Source organism: Myzus persicae, unplaced genomic scaffold (assembly GCF_001856785.1).
Source record: "Myzus persicae strain clone G006 unplaced genomic scaffold, MPER_G0061.0, whole genome shotgun sequence".
NCBI classification, from domain to species: domain Eukaryota; kingdom Metazoa; phylum Arthropoda; class Insecta; order Hemiptera; family Aphididae; genus Myzus; species Myzus persicae.
The window spans coordinates 29,670-44,666 of record NW_019103981.1 but is presented as its reverse complement, the minus strand read 5'-3'; the positions used below and the strand labels follow the sequence as shown (position 1 = coordinate 44,666).

At 28.1% G+C, this 14,997-nt stretch overlaps 2 protein-coding genes across 5 annotated transcripts in view; one reads left to right on the top strand and one right to left on the bottom strand.

Annotated features, from left to right (window-relative positions):
• Nucleotides 1–11,966, top strand: part of LOC111037186 (lysosomal-trafficking regulator) — a 27,577-nt gene extending 15,611 nt beyond the window's left edge. The window contains exons 10-46 of one of the 3 annotated variants that reach the window (XM_022319581.1): nucleotides 272–382; nucleotides 452–615; nucleotides 688–803; nucleotides 878–1,043; nucleotides 1,103–1,270; nucleotides 1,341–1,594; nucleotides 1,656–2,018; nucleotides 2,117–2,195; nucleotides 2,306–2,496; nucleotides 2,574–2,747; nucleotides 2,835–3,116; nucleotides 3,203–3,458; nucleotides 3,532–3,638; nucleotides 3,776–3,994; nucleotides 4,071–4,277; nucleotides 4,355–4,672; nucleotides 4,737–4,940; nucleotides 5,017–5,221; nucleotides 5,286–5,462; nucleotides 5,537–5,693; nucleotides 6,124–6,262; nucleotides 7,054–7,301; nucleotides 7,509–7,730; nucleotides 7,807–7,919; nucleotides 7,984–8,195; nucleotides 8,282–8,416; nucleotides 8,472–8,716; nucleotides 8,821–8,887; nucleotides 8,946–9,077; nucleotides 9,139–9,380; nucleotides 9,458–9,759; nucleotides 9,831–10,000; nucleotides 10,092–10,315; nucleotides 11,055–11,256; nucleotides 11,316–11,533; nucleotides 11,596–11,667; nucleotides 11,732–11,966. In XM_022319581.1, the coding sequence (XP_022175273.1) occupies nucleotides 272–382; nucleotides 452–615; nucleotides 688–803; nucleotides 878–1,043; nucleotides 1,103–1,270; nucleotides 1,341–1,594; nucleotides 1,656–2,018; nucleotides 2,117–2,195; nucleotides 2,306–2,496; nucleotides 2,574–2,747; nucleotides 2,835–3,116; nucleotides 3,203–3,458; nucleotides 3,532–3,638; nucleotides 3,776–3,994; nucleotides 4,071–4,277; nucleotides 4,355–4,672; nucleotides 4,737–4,940; nucleotides 5,017–5,221; nucleotides 5,286–5,462; nucleotides 5,537–5,693; nucleotides 6,124–6,262; nucleotides 7,054–7,301; nucleotides 7,509–7,730; nucleotides 7,807–7,919; nucleotides 7,984–8,195; nucleotides 8,282–8,416; nucleotides 8,472–8,716; nucleotides 8,821–8,887; nucleotides 8,946–9,077; nucleotides 9,139–9,380; nucleotides 9,458–9,759; nucleotides 9,831–10,000; nucleotides 10,092–10,315; nucleotides 11,055–11,256; nucleotides 11,316–11,533; nucleotides 11,596–11,667; nucleotides 11,732–11,861 (6,991 nt within the window). In that variant the 3' untranslated portion in view covers nucleotides 11,862–11,966. Of the gene's footprint in view, nucleotides 1–271; nucleotides 383–451; nucleotides 616–687; nucleotides 804–877; nucleotides 1,044–1,102; nucleotides 1,271–1,340; nucleotides 1,595–1,655; nucleotides 2,019–2,116; nucleotides 2,196–2,305; nucleotides 2,497–2,573; nucleotides 2,748–2,834; nucleotides 3,117–3,202; nucleotides 3,459–3,531; nucleotides 3,639–3,775; nucleotides 3,995–4,070; nucleotides 4,278–4,354; nucleotides 4,673–4,736; nucleotides 4,941–5,016; nucleotides 5,222–5,285; nucleotides 5,463–5,536; nucleotides 5,694–6,123; nucleotides 6,263–7,053; nucleotides 7,302–7,508; nucleotides 7,731–7,806; nucleotides 7,920–7,983; nucleotides 8,196–8,272; nucleotides 8,417–8,471; nucleotides 8,717–8,820; nucleotides 8,888–8,945; nucleotides 9,078–9,138; nucleotides 9,381–9,457; nucleotides 9,760–9,830; nucleotides 10,001–10,091; nucleotides 10,316–11,054; nucleotides 11,257–11,315; nucleotides 11,534–11,595; nucleotides 11,668–11,731 lie in introns of all 3 variants that reach the window. The other 2 variants (XM_022319580.1, XM_022319582.1) reach the window with 2 other exon arrangements.
• A 1,178-nt stretch (nucleotides 11,967–13,144) lies between these two features.
• Nucleotides 13,145–14,870, bottom strand: LOC111037185 (3-hydroxyacyl-CoA dehydrogenase type-2-like). Of its 2 annotated transcripts, XM_022319579.1 has the most exons (3): nucleotides 14,554–14,870; nucleotides 14,124–14,228; nucleotides 13,145–14,048 (listed from the first exon to the last, which is right to left on the bottom strand). In XM_022319579.1, the coding sequence occupies exon 3, from the start codon at nucleotides 14,028–14,030 to the stop codon at nucleotides 13,266–13,268; it is 765 nt and encodes a 254-aa protein (XP_022175271.1). In that variant the 5' UTR covers nucleotides 14,031–14,048; nucleotides 14,124–14,228; nucleotides 14,554–14,870; the 3' UTR covers nucleotides 13,145–13,265. The 2 variants fall into 2 exon arrangements, with proteins under 2 accessions (XP_022175271.1, XP_022175269.1); XM_022319577.1 differs by lacking the exon at nucleotides 14,124–14,228 and having other exon boundaries at nucleotides 14,554–14,869.
• Nucleotides 14,871–14,997: the final 127 nt, after the last annotated feature.

Here is a 14,997-nt window from a genome sequence, read left to right as displayed (position 1 = left end):
CCCCCAAATATTTTTCTGGCTACGGCCTTGCTGGTGGTTTGGTTGGGCGGTTGTAGGCTGTTGCTTATGATCACAATGATAAAAATAGTATTTATAACTGTCGACTGTTGATGTTGTGATAGTCAAATTAATGGCCATTGTGTGTAAGGGTGAAGTGTGCGTGCCTGATTATATTATATGTTTTTTTATCTTGGGTAATAGTTAAGACTCAATATAATATACTAAAATATTTACCAATTGAAAAAAATGTATTACGTTATTATATTTATAGAACTGCAGATGAGACAATTTCCCATAAAAATATTCACACGGATACAAAAAAATTGAATATTATGCATCCAGCATTGTGTACATTGGCTATAGACTTAATGACCTTTTCCAGGTACACTTAAATTAAATTAAAAATGTTCTATCTTTTAATCTAATTACAACTTAATTTTCGTAAATCTAGGAATCTTGATAATTTAGATGGAATAATTTATTGTCTACAAAGACTTATTGCTATTTGCAAAGACAATGATGATAGTTGTATAAAACTTGCAAAAGAAGGACTTATTTCTAAATTGTTGAACTGTATTGAAGAACATGTTAATAATAACGAACGAACTGAAATTTGTGAGTATATTTGTATTTATGATTTAGTTTTAGTAATCTTTTATTTGACTAACATTTTTTGTTTTAATACAGATGATACAATTTATATTTATATGATGGAACTTATTGCTTTGATGGCCTGTCATTACATAGAAACTTTTGAACTTGAGATGTACTTAAACTTGTTTAAAACACATAATCCACCTCTTGTAAGATAACTTTCTAACAAAACTAATGCGAAATATTAGTTCATAAAGCAAATTATTTATTTATTTTATCATAGAAGTTATTACTCCTGCCACTAATTTACGTGACTGATCATATACCAATTGCATGGCGACCATACTACAGTATTCAATTTCCTGCAAAATTAATCTCAAATTTACCGATCAGTGATAGGCCTGCAGAAGCATTAGCAATTTTAATTCGAGAAAACCATAAAGAAATGAGTATGAAAAAACAAATTATGTTTTAAATAAATATTAATAATTTTTTTATTTTATTTTAGGACTACTGACACCATGGTCTGTATTTGCTCTAAGCTTACCAATCAACACAGATCTTGGATGGTCTGTCTTATCAACAGGTTTTTCATTATCAATGTGGTTACGCTTAGATCATGTTCATAAATGTATAAGCATCAAGAGAAACAATTCTGCAGAATCTATTGGAAAAAGTAATGTTATAACTTAATATTACCTTTAATAATATAGGTATATTATACTAATAAATAAAATATCTTTTAGCTCAAAACTTGCAAAAAGAATCAAACAATTTAGATGATCTAACCCATGTATTTTCAATTGGATTTGATGCAATGCTTATAGAGTTTTGGTTGAACTCTTTAACCGATGGTTTTGTTGTAAGACTTACTAGACCAAATGAAAACAAATTTGAATTACTTTCTGAAGTAAACTTTAACAGCTGTTTGGGTTCGATTGCCTGGCATCATGTTGCTATAAATGTAAATGGTATTAAGAAAGGAGACAAATTTATTGAGGTAAAATATTCAAAATTTAAATTTAATTTGTTCAATTTTCAGTAAATTGTATTTTTTTCAGATAACTCTTATTATAGATGGACTGTGTGAAAATAAAGCCAATCTCTTGTTTAATGGATTTCTTATTAAAAAACCTCGGCCATCCAATGTTCTCTTAGGCGACACAAGAGATAATACTTCACCTATTTCAATTGGAAACATTTTAATGTTTAGATTGCCTGTTCTAACAAAAGAGTGTGCTTGCACTCTTGCAGCTTTCGGACCGGATTTAGAAAATTTAGCGGATTGTTCAAATAATCCATTAAAACCAAATTTTAGTATGTTGTTCAATGATTCAGTTTATAATTTAAACACATCTTTGAATTCTAATTTGGACTGGAATCAAATATTAAAACAAAGTTTTGAAATCATTAAACCCCTGCAGGTAACTTAAATTAACTAAGATGATAAATTTGTTATTTTATTTATAAATTTAATCCCAAGATAATTAATCTTGTGTAAAATTGTTGGTACTTTTTTTAGGACGTCATATTATTGAGTTTCACTCCAAGGCAACCACTCTCAGTTTCTTTGTATTCTTTGACTCTTCCAAATCCTACAGGTAACATTTTTTTTATGTTAAGTCGATCTATTCAAAAAGCATTACAATAAGTAATAAGATATAAATATTGAATAATTTGAGTGTTGTATAATATTTTGTGTGTTATTTAGGTTCTTTATTTCCTCCTACTCAACCATTAATGTTCAAGATGACTGCATATGATTTACGTGCATGTCAGAGTCCACCTCAGGTGATACCTACAGTAATTGTTAGTTCTTTTAAAGTGCTCGAGCCACATGGGTTATTGACTGTAGTCAATAAAATAGGAGGCATGTCATTAATATTATTTTTATTTGCAAGGGTAAATCAACTTTAATTTATATGTTATAAAGTTAAAATACTTGGTTTTATGATAATTTATCATTATGTATTAAACAGGTTATAGAATTTCAATCATCTTCTAATGATCAAGTAAAAGCATTAAAAATTCTGTTACATTTTGTACAATCTGATTCTAAATTATATTCAGAATTTATTATACTGGATGGTTATAAACTATTAACTAAAGCTTTGACTTCATCAAAAATTCAACCTAGTTGTTCAATGCTAATGGTAAATATATTTAATACTACTTACAATGTTATAGTAGAAATGTAGTAGGTACTAAATAATTATATTTACATTTTATTTTATGCACAGGTCCTCCTAGAAGCAGGTTGTAATAAAAAGGGATCATTTGTTTATGTAAACGATGAATGGATTGTCAATATGTTTTATGAAGGAGTTTTGTTGAATACTTGTTTTATAAAAGAAGTAATTTTGCCATGTTGGAAGATATGGACTGCTAATAACCAACAGATTATTCAGTATCTTTTCAAATTTTGTAAACATCTTTTGTCATTGAACCATCCACATAGAAAATTTAATTTGAAACAAATTCAATCATCTGAATTATTAGAATCAATTTTATTGCAAATTAAGGTAGATTTTTTACTAAATTTGCTTTTTAATACACATATATAAATATATATTTAAAAAAAATTGTTTTTTTATTATTTTTTGTACAGTGTCAATTATTGTTAGAAGATTCAAATGAAACAGCATTAATAGGGGGTGTGCAAAAAGATTTGGTTGATTTTGTGCAAAGTATTTTTGATTTACGAACTAATAAGAGTTATATTACTATGATATTAGACTTCTTAATTGCTGTACATCCAAGTAAAAATTTGTACTTGCCTCATTTAAAAGCATCAGTATATTTTGTTCTATCTCCTCAATCAAGAATGTATGCATCACCCGAATTTCATATTCATGTATCCTCAGGTATTTATTTACATTTTGCATCATAATATAGTTATTAACATTTAATTCCAGATTTTATTTGTATTGTTTTTAGAATCCGAAGAGTCTGGTAGTAAATTTAATTTAAATGAGTACTCAGAAACTGACTTTGCTGGTTCTATTGATACTCACAGATTAAATACAGAATTATTAAAACTTCAGGTAAAAAATTCATCTATTATATTCCCTAGTAATTTCTCAATGATATGTTTGTAAAATGTTTTATATTTATTCAGTCTATTTCATTAACACAAAAATATATTTCTGCATTCATAAATCAGCTTACATTTTTCTTGTAGGTACAGCAAGAGTTGTTAAAAAATAATAAAATAGATTCATCAAAAGCTAGTAAAGAAACATCAGAAAGTAGTGAACATTTTGTTCCGGAAGAAACTGGCCAGGATTCTGGTATAGACGGCAGTGTGAAAGATATTGCCACAGCTATTAAAGACAATGAAGGAAATTTATCTTTGGATTATGGTAATGCTTGTGAAGCAGAAGTGTACTTTGGAGCCCAAGTAAATTCATCATCTATAAATATTAAGAATTTAAATTTCTTATAATATTATTAACAAATAATGATGTTTATTCCAGAAAAAAATGAATGAAAAACAATTTAAATCTTCTGATTTTGAAAGTCACAGTGAGATGATTGAAGGTTTATTTTCTATACTAAGAAATGTTTTAATTAATATTTCAAATTGTGTTCCCGGTAATGTTATTGATAAAATGTTTGACGCAGAAAAACTGGTGGTTTTACTCAATAATCCTAGTCCTTCAATTAAAATTATCATATTAAAAGTAAGTTTGAAGTTAGTTTTGTTAATATATTAATATTCTTGATTATATTTTTTTTAAATTTTAAAATCTTGTTCCAGATAATAAGTGTGTTTTTACAACGGTGTAGTTTATCGTATGCTAAGAAATTTATGACTAAATTTAAAGGATTCCATCAAATGGCCAATATATTGTCATTACATCAAACTACAGTGAATTTAGTTGACACTTGTGCTTCAATATTTACTGGTAGTTATTGGCTTCCTCTGGATCAGCAACTGCAATGGGATCAATCTGTTGAAATGAGTTCTTTTAATTTTTCGGCAGTTCCTTTATTACTCTCGCTGTTACCAAAATCTACATTTAATTTGACATTATGTACAAATATGGTTAACTTCTTTCTCAAACTTGTAACCAAAGTAAGAATTTCAGTATCAATACAGTTAAATTTTAAAAAAACAATGGTTCCATGTGTGTTTCTAGGTTCCACAGTGTTTGCATACTATTTTAGAGTATGGTTTGGTTGAGTGTCTATTAAAAACATTATCAGTAATAGCTAGTATTTACCCTACTTCCCAAAGCCACACAGATTTAAATAAGCAAGAGATACTTGTTGATGATATAAATTCATTATTAATAACATTGATTACTTCAGCTATTCATACTCCTGGTGTACAAAATATTCAAGTTAGTTTCAATATTTCATTTAATTATTATTATTAATTTACTAATTTAAATTAAATATTTTTTTATTATTTTTCAGATTTTAAATGATTCTGTTTACCAGTGTCGTTATTTACAAAAAGCAGAAATACAAACATCAAAAGAGGGCATCAAGTCTAACTTAACCCTAAGAGAAACGCAACGTTTTATTTTAGAATCTGGAATGGACACAATTCAAGACCTCATACAGACTCAGCCACCTTTAGTTCCTGCTTTGTCTCGATTGAAGAAAAATCTGAGTTCTGGTATTTTACCTATTAAATATTTGACCATTACAAATTGATTTTGTAATATTATTTTACTTTTTAGTGTTATCTTTGAACAACCCAAAAGAAATAAACAATGTACCGTCCATGTCCAATAGTGAATCAAGCCTATTTAGTATTGTATCTAATAGTAATCGTCAAAGATCTTTATCTAAAGCGGAATTAGTTGAAAGATACAAAAATATAATCATTCGATCTGTTGAGTTTATTTTTGCTTCAAGTAAGTCACATAATGTCCCTAAACATATAGGTTGTTAGTTTTATATATTATAATTTCAAAAAAATATTATATAGACGAGAAGATAAGTGATGAAGTTACTCCTGAAGTTGCTTTTGGATGCCATTTATTCACAATTCTCCTGTACAATCTTACTAGTATTACACAAAATACTAGAGAACAAAGACAGCATCCATGGGTATCTATTTACAGTGCTGCTCGTGATGTTATAAGGTATGATAAGAATTTAGTTAACATTTTTAATCGTTTTTTAACTATAAAAACACTAAATATGTCACTAAAATTGTCAAAGAATTTAAAAACTTAGTGCCAACCTTTATTTTTGGTGGACAATATTTACCAGTAATATGTTATGTACTTATGTATCAAATAGATAGAAGCATTTTTATGTTTTAACTTATTTTTAATATACCTTGAAAATGCATGATTTGTGGAGAACAGAAGTTTCTAATTATTGCATTAAGTTTTTCATTTCAAGGAAAAAATTAATTTAAATTATTTTTCTTAAGTTTCTGTATTTTTTATTAAAAATTTAAAAACTAAATTTTTTTTTGTATAAATATAGAAGTAATTTAAATTAAGTTCATATAGTTTGTAAAAATGCTACCTATAACATATAAATAAATATAAACAATTTTTTTAGATTGCAAGGCGCGAATTTATTAGTGTGGCTTTTAAGTCCACATCAAACAACAAGGATACGTATTTTTGCTGTTAAATCATTATTAAATGAACCTAGATCTAAAGAATTGTTCAAAAACATAATATATATAAATCCTCAGGTATGTTATATATTTTTTTATCCTGAATTAATTATTAAATGGATAATTTTTTTTTGTTTTTTGTATTATTATTAAAATCTCCTGTCCTGTAAAAACTTATATTACAATTTTTTTTTTTTAATTAATAATTATTATGTTCATACAATAATCATACTTATTTCTATAAACTAACGTAGTTAAGGAATAAATTCACTTAAGATAAATTATTATTTTAATAGTTAATGATTGGCTTGTTCCATTTGTTGGTAATCTATGGGAGATAATAATTGGATAATATACTCATGAGCTTCTAACATGTTTTTAGTTCTTTATAATTGGATTAAATATGTATTTTTAAATTAATAACCACCAAAATTTGAATTCAAAATATGGTATCGATATAAAAATGAATGTATTGATAATCAAAAGATATTTTATGCTAATAGTATTTATGCAATTTTATTGTATTACAAATTATTAATATACCAAAAATTTCTCTTAAAAATTGAAATATTTTTTTGTAAAAAATGAAATGATTAATAAAGTAATAATAAGACAAATATAGGTACTATTCAGCTATTTTTATCTTAATAACAAAAAAAGCAAATGCATAAGTTTTTGCCTTCTCATACTTCAAATACATTAACTTAAATAAAATTAATAAATTTAAATATGAATGTACATAATATAATAAACTGTGTTCTGTTATTGATGATTTCACTAATACATATGTATTATGTGTTACATATGTATATATATACAAATCAACAATAGTTTCAATGAATTTATATGTATTTTCATCACATTTTTAGATTGAACAAAGATTTTATATTTATTTGTATTCATTGATGAGTGCTGATTTACCAGTACCTCTTACTGAAGAGGAAATGTGCACATGTGAAGCATTGAAGGAATACCTGATTGAATTAGAATTATTAACTGCCGACAGTAATGGAATTGTCTACCAAAATGAATGGAAGAATCAGATCGATCAAGTTTTAGGACAAATGATTGTTGAATTAAACGGAATGGATATTAGTCAAAATGATAATATCATAAAGTATGTTTTTAAGTTCTTAAACAAATTTAGCTCTATGTAAAATTTTTAAAATTTCTGATCATCTAGTTATGATAAGAATAGTTTAATTTAACTATATAAACTACTTTGGTCCTGTTATAAAATATAACTTTATTCAAGATTTAATTTAGAGGAATAAAAATGATAAATTTATAATAATTTGAAATGTTGTAATTTTTTTTTTTTTAGAAGTGCTTGTAAATGGGACAACACAATAAAGTTGATATGCAATTCAGCCATAGCAATTACAACAATTGTGTCGGATGAGCAAAATTCCCATAGGAAACTTGTATTAGAAAAAACTAAACACAGTTATAGGAATACTATACAAGCCACAATACGATGGAAATCTATTATCAATCAAATGTCCCATGAAAAGGCGCCATGGTATTTTCCAGAGTCATATCCAACGTAAACAGTATATCTCGTAAACAATATTCTGACATAATTTTTCTAAAGTTTATGTTCATATAACATATATTTTTAGATCGTGGGAACTTAATCCAACAGAAGGACCTAGTAGAGTGAGAATTCGCCTTCAAAGGTGCCATTTAAACATATTAAAAAGATTCTTTAAACCTGAACACTCGCACAAAGCTGGTTAGTATTGTATATCCATTTGCTATTGAATTAAATTAATGTTCATACTTAAATTTATTTAAAGAGAAAAATAATATCAAAGGACCTCTAGATTACTTAGTATCAGATGATATGGAAGTTTCTGTTTCTTCTGCTGTTGTTGAGAGTTTATTGTCTCAAGAAAAAATATCCTACATGTGTACTGCAAAACTAGTACATCCATGGCAAAAAATTAAATGTGAAGTTCTAATCAGTGAAAATGCAATTTATATTGTTCCTACTGAAAACATATCAAATGTAAAATTTTACGAAATGAATTAAAAGTTATTATTATAATAGTATATAAGTTATATTTGTTTTGTGTATATTATTAGTTTTTACAGAATGATTATTCACATGTCCTTAAATTTGACGAAGTCAAAGAAATACATAACCGCAGATATTCGCTTAAAGAAAAAGCTGTTGAAATATTTCTTACAAATGGAAAAACATTTTTAATTGCTTTTCATTCTCAAAAGGTACCTATAATTTTTTTTATGTATTCCGTCATGTAAAATTGGTATTTGATCTCAGGAAAGAGATGAATTTGGAAATTATTTATTGAATTTTCCATTGCCAAATCGTATTACCAGTGAAATACTGAGTGAAACAGTTGATTTATGGAGGACACGTCAAATCACCAATATGGAATATTTATCAATCCTGAATAAAATGGCTGCACGTTCTTATAATGATTTAATGCAATATCCTGTGATGCCATTTGTTTTAGCTAGTTATAATACTACAGAATTAGATTTGAATCAATTATCCACATACAGGTAAACTATAAAGTACTAAAAGTTATATAGACACTTGTAAATATTAAAAGACTCAAAGACTGATGATGTTTATCATTAATAATTTTATGTATTTTTAATACTAGGGATTTGAGACGGCCTATGGCAATTCAGAATAAAAAGAAAGAAGCTCATTATATTCAACATTACAATGTAATATTTTTGATTCTTATCTGTGGGTTAAGTATATTTATAATTAATTTCATTTTAGTATTTGAAAGAAGATATTCATCGCTTTGGAACTGATCCACATCACTATAGTTCACATTACAGTAACTCTGGAACAGTATTACATTTCTTAATCAGAGTCCCACCATACACTCAAATGTTTATTAAATATCAAGTAATACAGTTAAATGTTCTCTATAACAATGTAATTAATCCTAACATCTGTTTTGCAACAGGATAATAACTTTGATGTACCAGATCGATCATTTCATTCAATGGAAATTACCTGGCGTTTGTCATCCGACGAATCAACTACTGATTTGAAGGAACTTGTACCAGAGTTTTATTATTTACCTGAAATGTTTACAAACTTTGAGCAATTAAATTTTGGAGCTAAACAATCTGGAGAAGTTGTTGATTCTGTTAAATTACCAATATGGGCTCAAAACAATCCAAGATTATTTGTACTTATTCAAAGGTAAATAAAATAAAATATTTATTTATTCAACAATTTGATTTAATTTTATTATGATACTATTTAATCCTTATTTAAAGACAACTTCTGGAATCTGAAATAGTTAGTGAAAATTTACCACATTGGATAGACTTAATATTTGGTTACAAACAAACTGGTAAAGCGGCAATTGAGGCAATCAATGTGTTTCACCCAGCTACTTATTATGGGTCACATATTGATGAGACAGAAGATCCAGTAGCGAGATCTGCTTTTAAAACTATGGTCAGCACTTATGGACAAACTCCAAGACAGTTATTTCGCTTTCCACACCCAATGACAGTTGATGATTACTCTCCAAAAAATGTGACGAAAAACACTAATTGTCGAAATGTTATCGCAGGTAAATTGTTTCTTAGAGTCTTTGATCATGTTTATTTCCTTTGTTTTTATTTCATATAATTTCTTTTGTAGGCTTAAAAAATTTAAAATGGGGAAATTATGTCGGATCACCAGAGGAAAATGTCCCCATGTATATTTGGAAAAGAAAACACAAGACTCTGGTTACTGACTTTGTGCCCTTACTTACCAATGATGTATTTGGATTATCAAACAACTCTGCTTTACTCTTAACATATTCAAAAGTAATTATAATATATAGTATAATATTATAAATTATTATATTTGAAAAACTATTAATTTCTTAATTTAATTTTTACTCGTATTATATTTTAGGAAAAATCATTAACATTACTAAATGAAGGAGTTACTGTTATGGCTGCAGCGATACTTACTTGGAGTGAATTTGATAGTGTGGTTAGAATTAAACAGCGTAAAGAAGCCCCCTCTAAACCAGCATTTAAATTTTTTTCTACAGACAACATCAGCACTATAGTCACTGCACCACACTGTCCTTATGTTTGGATTGGTTTTGAATCTGGAATCATACATGTATACAAGTAATAAAATACTTGACTAAACTTATGTTTGATTTGCATAGAGCTTCTCATAAGAGAGCTTATCAACAGTGGAGGTTATGGCGGCTCTACAATTAATAGGGTTACACCTCACTCCCCAAAAGGACCCTATTATTATATTTAGGGGGCCCTTTTCAAACATTAGGGTTTAATTCGCACTTGGACCCTTACATCTCTGGTTGCGGCACTGGGTCTAGGGAACCTGTGTAAGGGTAGGGTAAACAGCTGCCTGTACCAACATTTCTAGTGCCCCTTATCGAAAAATTTAATTATTTACCCATTGCTAATATTAGTAAGTATTTGTGAAGGCAATAAACATAATATTTTACTAAGAAAATATGGGGGAGGGGAGGAATTTTATTTGAAATCAAGACCTATATTTCTATGCACTGTTGCCGGTATGAAAATATTGTCCTTTACTCTATTCAAGTTAAGAAGCATAGTCGGCGGCTGACTTGTGTGCAGGAGCGTAGCAAGGTATATAAATGGGTGACCCTGCAGGAGCGACAAACAAGTATTGGTTGACTGCTCCCGATAAAAAATATTTGCTGCTGACTGTGATTTTTAACTTTTAAATTTTAATAGAGTATTGATTATTATTATTATCGCACCCGCTTATTATAAGTGGCAATGTAACTTTTAACTATAAATTTAATATTATTTAACTTAAAAAATTAAATTAATTAAAAATTGAATTTTAGTAATGTGTCATCTATTTCAGATTTTATTTTGACATCATTGTTGGTAATGTTGAGATATTTAAAGAACCAACTGTTCTTGTTGGTCATCGAGCAAAAATATCTTGTATAGCTTTGAGTCCAGCATTTAGTATTGCTGTTAGTTGTGATAACGAAGGAAATTCAATTATTTGGGATCTAAATGATATTGCATATGTGAGATCACTGGAGCCCATGAAGTCCCCAGTAATAAAATATTAAAAATTTTATTTTGCAATTTAAATCAATACTATAATTTTGTTTAGATAAATTTAGTTTCCATCAATGAAATTCTTGGTGATATTGTTACGATTGCCTATAATTGTAATAGTGGAAAATCAATTATGACACTTCAAACTATTAACGCCTCATATGTTGGCAGTATAGAAAGTGATAAAAAAATTACAGCAGTATGCTTTTCCAATGCTCCCGAAGGAATATCAGTGAACATAATTGCAACAGGATTAGAAGATGGGAGTGTCAAGTAATTAAAAATGAAATAAGTACATTTTATGTGTGGTTTAATAATGTGTATACTCTAACCAGATTATGGAGCACATGGGATTTGTCTTTTGTTAGCGAAATACCAATTATTCATTTTGATGGAGCAGTCATAGCGTAAGTTGTATAAATAAATTTTTTAAATTTCAATTGTTTAATTTGAATTTTGATGAACTTATAGTATTATCTATTCGAGTGACTCTCAACATTTATACATATCAACAGAAGACGGAACGGTGACAATTTGGGAGTCTGCTGGTGCTAAGCGAGTTAGTAAAACGCCAAAATTTTTAAATCTTAGCATGCAATAGAACAAGATGTATTTAGGTACTGTGGTCAGACGCTCTTCAACATAGTATTATAATAAGACTGGTGCACCTAAAAATAAGTATAATATAATGAATATTTTACAAGCAGAGATTAAGAGATTATAGTTTTAAAGTTTATGTATTGATATTGGTTTTTTAATCAATTTTCCTAATTTTTCTTTAATCAATTTTTTTGTTAATACACAATTGAATTATAGATTTAAATTTTTTATATTTATGTTGAACAATGTTTAAAATAATTTATTAGAAAATATTTTATTTCTTTTTACTTTTGAATAATGTTTAGAAAAATTACATCTTTCGTTTTTTTTTAAGAAGTATTAATATAAACATATAACATTATATTTTTTGTTCCAAGAGTATTTTATATATCCTGTTGTTTTTTGGTTAAATCTTCAAAGTGTAAAATCTGAAATGTTTATTTATACTAACATAAGAAATCGGGTATAATGATAGAAATTATCTCGTGGCCCCACAAATAAACCATAATACACGTATTTAATTTCTGTTCCGGGTGCACATATTAGTGCTGCAATAATATTACAACTGTATAAATAACGTTTGTTAAAACGGTTTCAACTTGACTGGTATTTGTTTATTGTATCTAAACATTACACTAACATTGTTATTGTGTATATTTCAAATTTTAAGTAAAACAATATTTAAGTTATTTTATTTTAAAATAAATGCATTTATAATTGTAGTTTTTATTATTATTATATAATATATTTATATATTTTCCAATTAAAACTGTTTTTATTTGAGTTTTATACTTAATTTTAATTACAAATGTATGTTTTTATAAAATATAGACAGAAACAATTTTATGTTTTGTTTTAAGTTTTGTTTCATGTTAAAAATTTTTTTTAATAAATTATATTAATTTTAGGTTAATATCTTTTTAATGTTTTCTTCATTAAGTAGGTTAGTATATTTTTTTGAGAAATTCGTTTTGTGTCAAAAACAGTTCTTAAATATTATATTAAATTAATGTACGATAGAGTGGTGTGGACATGTGGTTGACTATCTGGATGACTAAAAAATATTATTTATTTTTCTCTTCTCAATTACAAATACCCCTTCTTAAACTGGTAAAAATAATAAATGGACAATCAGTGACCTAACCCTGATTCAATCATTAACCGTGCATACGTGTATAATATAACATGTTATGCTCTATGATGAGTTATATCAGTTATGTGATAATGAGATAGCCGATAAGTAATTTCTATATAAAAAAGGAAAATACTTGATGAAAAATGATAGATACATTTTATTTTACTATTTATTGACAACTACTAAAATTAAACATTAAATACATTAATATAATATGGAGAAGCACAAACTTAAAATACATTACGATAGCCGATAGGTACTAGAAATGATTTAGATAAATCTGATTCCACCGTCTATTCTAATAACTTCTCCATTTAGAAATGGATTATTGACAATGCTTACAACAAGATTTGCAAACTCTTCTGGTTGTCCTAATCTTTTGGGAAATGGTGTCATATCTGCAAAATAGTTTTTGACTTTGTCTGGTAAATGACTTAATAAAGGAGTATCGAATAATCCTGGAGCTATTGAACAATGCCTAATGCCTTGGGATGCCATATCTCTTGCAAGAGGTAATGTCATTGCAGCAATTGCTCCTTTGCTGGCTGCAAAAGCAACTTGGCCTGTTTGCCCATCATAAGCAGAATATCCTGATGTATTGATTACAACTCCTCGTTGACCATTTTCGTCAGTTTCGTTATTTCCCATCAGTGCTGCACCTAATCGGATAACATTGAAACTGCCTACAGTATTTACCATAAGTACATCAGTAAATTCTTCTAAGCTATGGGCACTGCTTTTGTTGAAATTAAATACTTTGCGTGCAACACTTATACCAGCACAATTGACGATCAAGTTTAATTTTCCATGGAGTTGTTGACATGTATCAATAGCATTCTGAACATCAGTTTCAGATCGTACATCAGTAGGAACGAAATTAGTGTTGGGACCAATTGTTTCAGCAATACTTTTTCCTTCCGACGACGGTAAGTCGCACATTATTACTTTGTATCCATCTTTCACAAGCCGTTCAACAGTGGCTTTTCCTAATCCGGAAGCAGCTCCTGTGACTAAACTTACAAGAGCCTTTGACATGTTGAATTTTATAGAATTCTGAAACAGAAAATTATCATGTAAATATTGGATGTTCTACATGAATTAAATCATAATTTATAGAGCTTAATGTACCTAGGTAGGTCAACATAAAATGGTTGTTTCACATTCATGTGGGTTACTTTGTGGGTATACATTATTTCTTATCTATATAGATCTGGGTTCACACAACCTTTTCATCTAAAGTTGAATATAAACAAAAAACAACTTAATTTCCTTTAGGAATTAATTTATAATAGTAAATGAGTCTTATATCAGAATTTTGATCAAAAGTTGTGTTGTATTAAATAAAAAAAAGCAACTACATTATATAAACAATGTCTACTGAATTAGTATTGGCTTGAACTTTCGTGTCATTGTAACACTTTTTTTTAGTTCTAATTAGGCAAGAAATTAAATTTGAGTATTTTAAAATTGTTAACTTGCTTAAAAATTAAAATACTATAGAACAGTATTATCCCCCTTATGTGGGACCCTGTACAATCATCTTATAATTGTTACTCACATTTTGTGTAGGAATAACAACGGTAGCAAGCAAAAAACATTTGAACAAACTCGTGGTACTTCGACTGCGACAATGGGTTGAAGTAAAATCACTTAATACTATAAACCGTAGAACAAAATTGGGGAATATTATAAATCAAATTTTTATTTTCTGTTATTGGCTAATTTATATCGCTATGGCCGAGTAGATTCTCGGCGTGCACTCAGTAGTCGCTTTTCGGATACGAATTACAATTTCCGAACGCACGTGACCGATAGAGCAATTAAATTTACCTCAGTGTCCATTCTTATCTACGAATTATGATCGCCGGCTCAGGGAAACGATAAGGAAATAATATAATTTCCACCAGTGAATTGTAGAATGAAATTTTTGTTGACTGACCGTCTGGATTTAGGTTGGTACCGTGTGCCTGTCGTCTGTCGTGACCGGCTACACTGCGCGTGT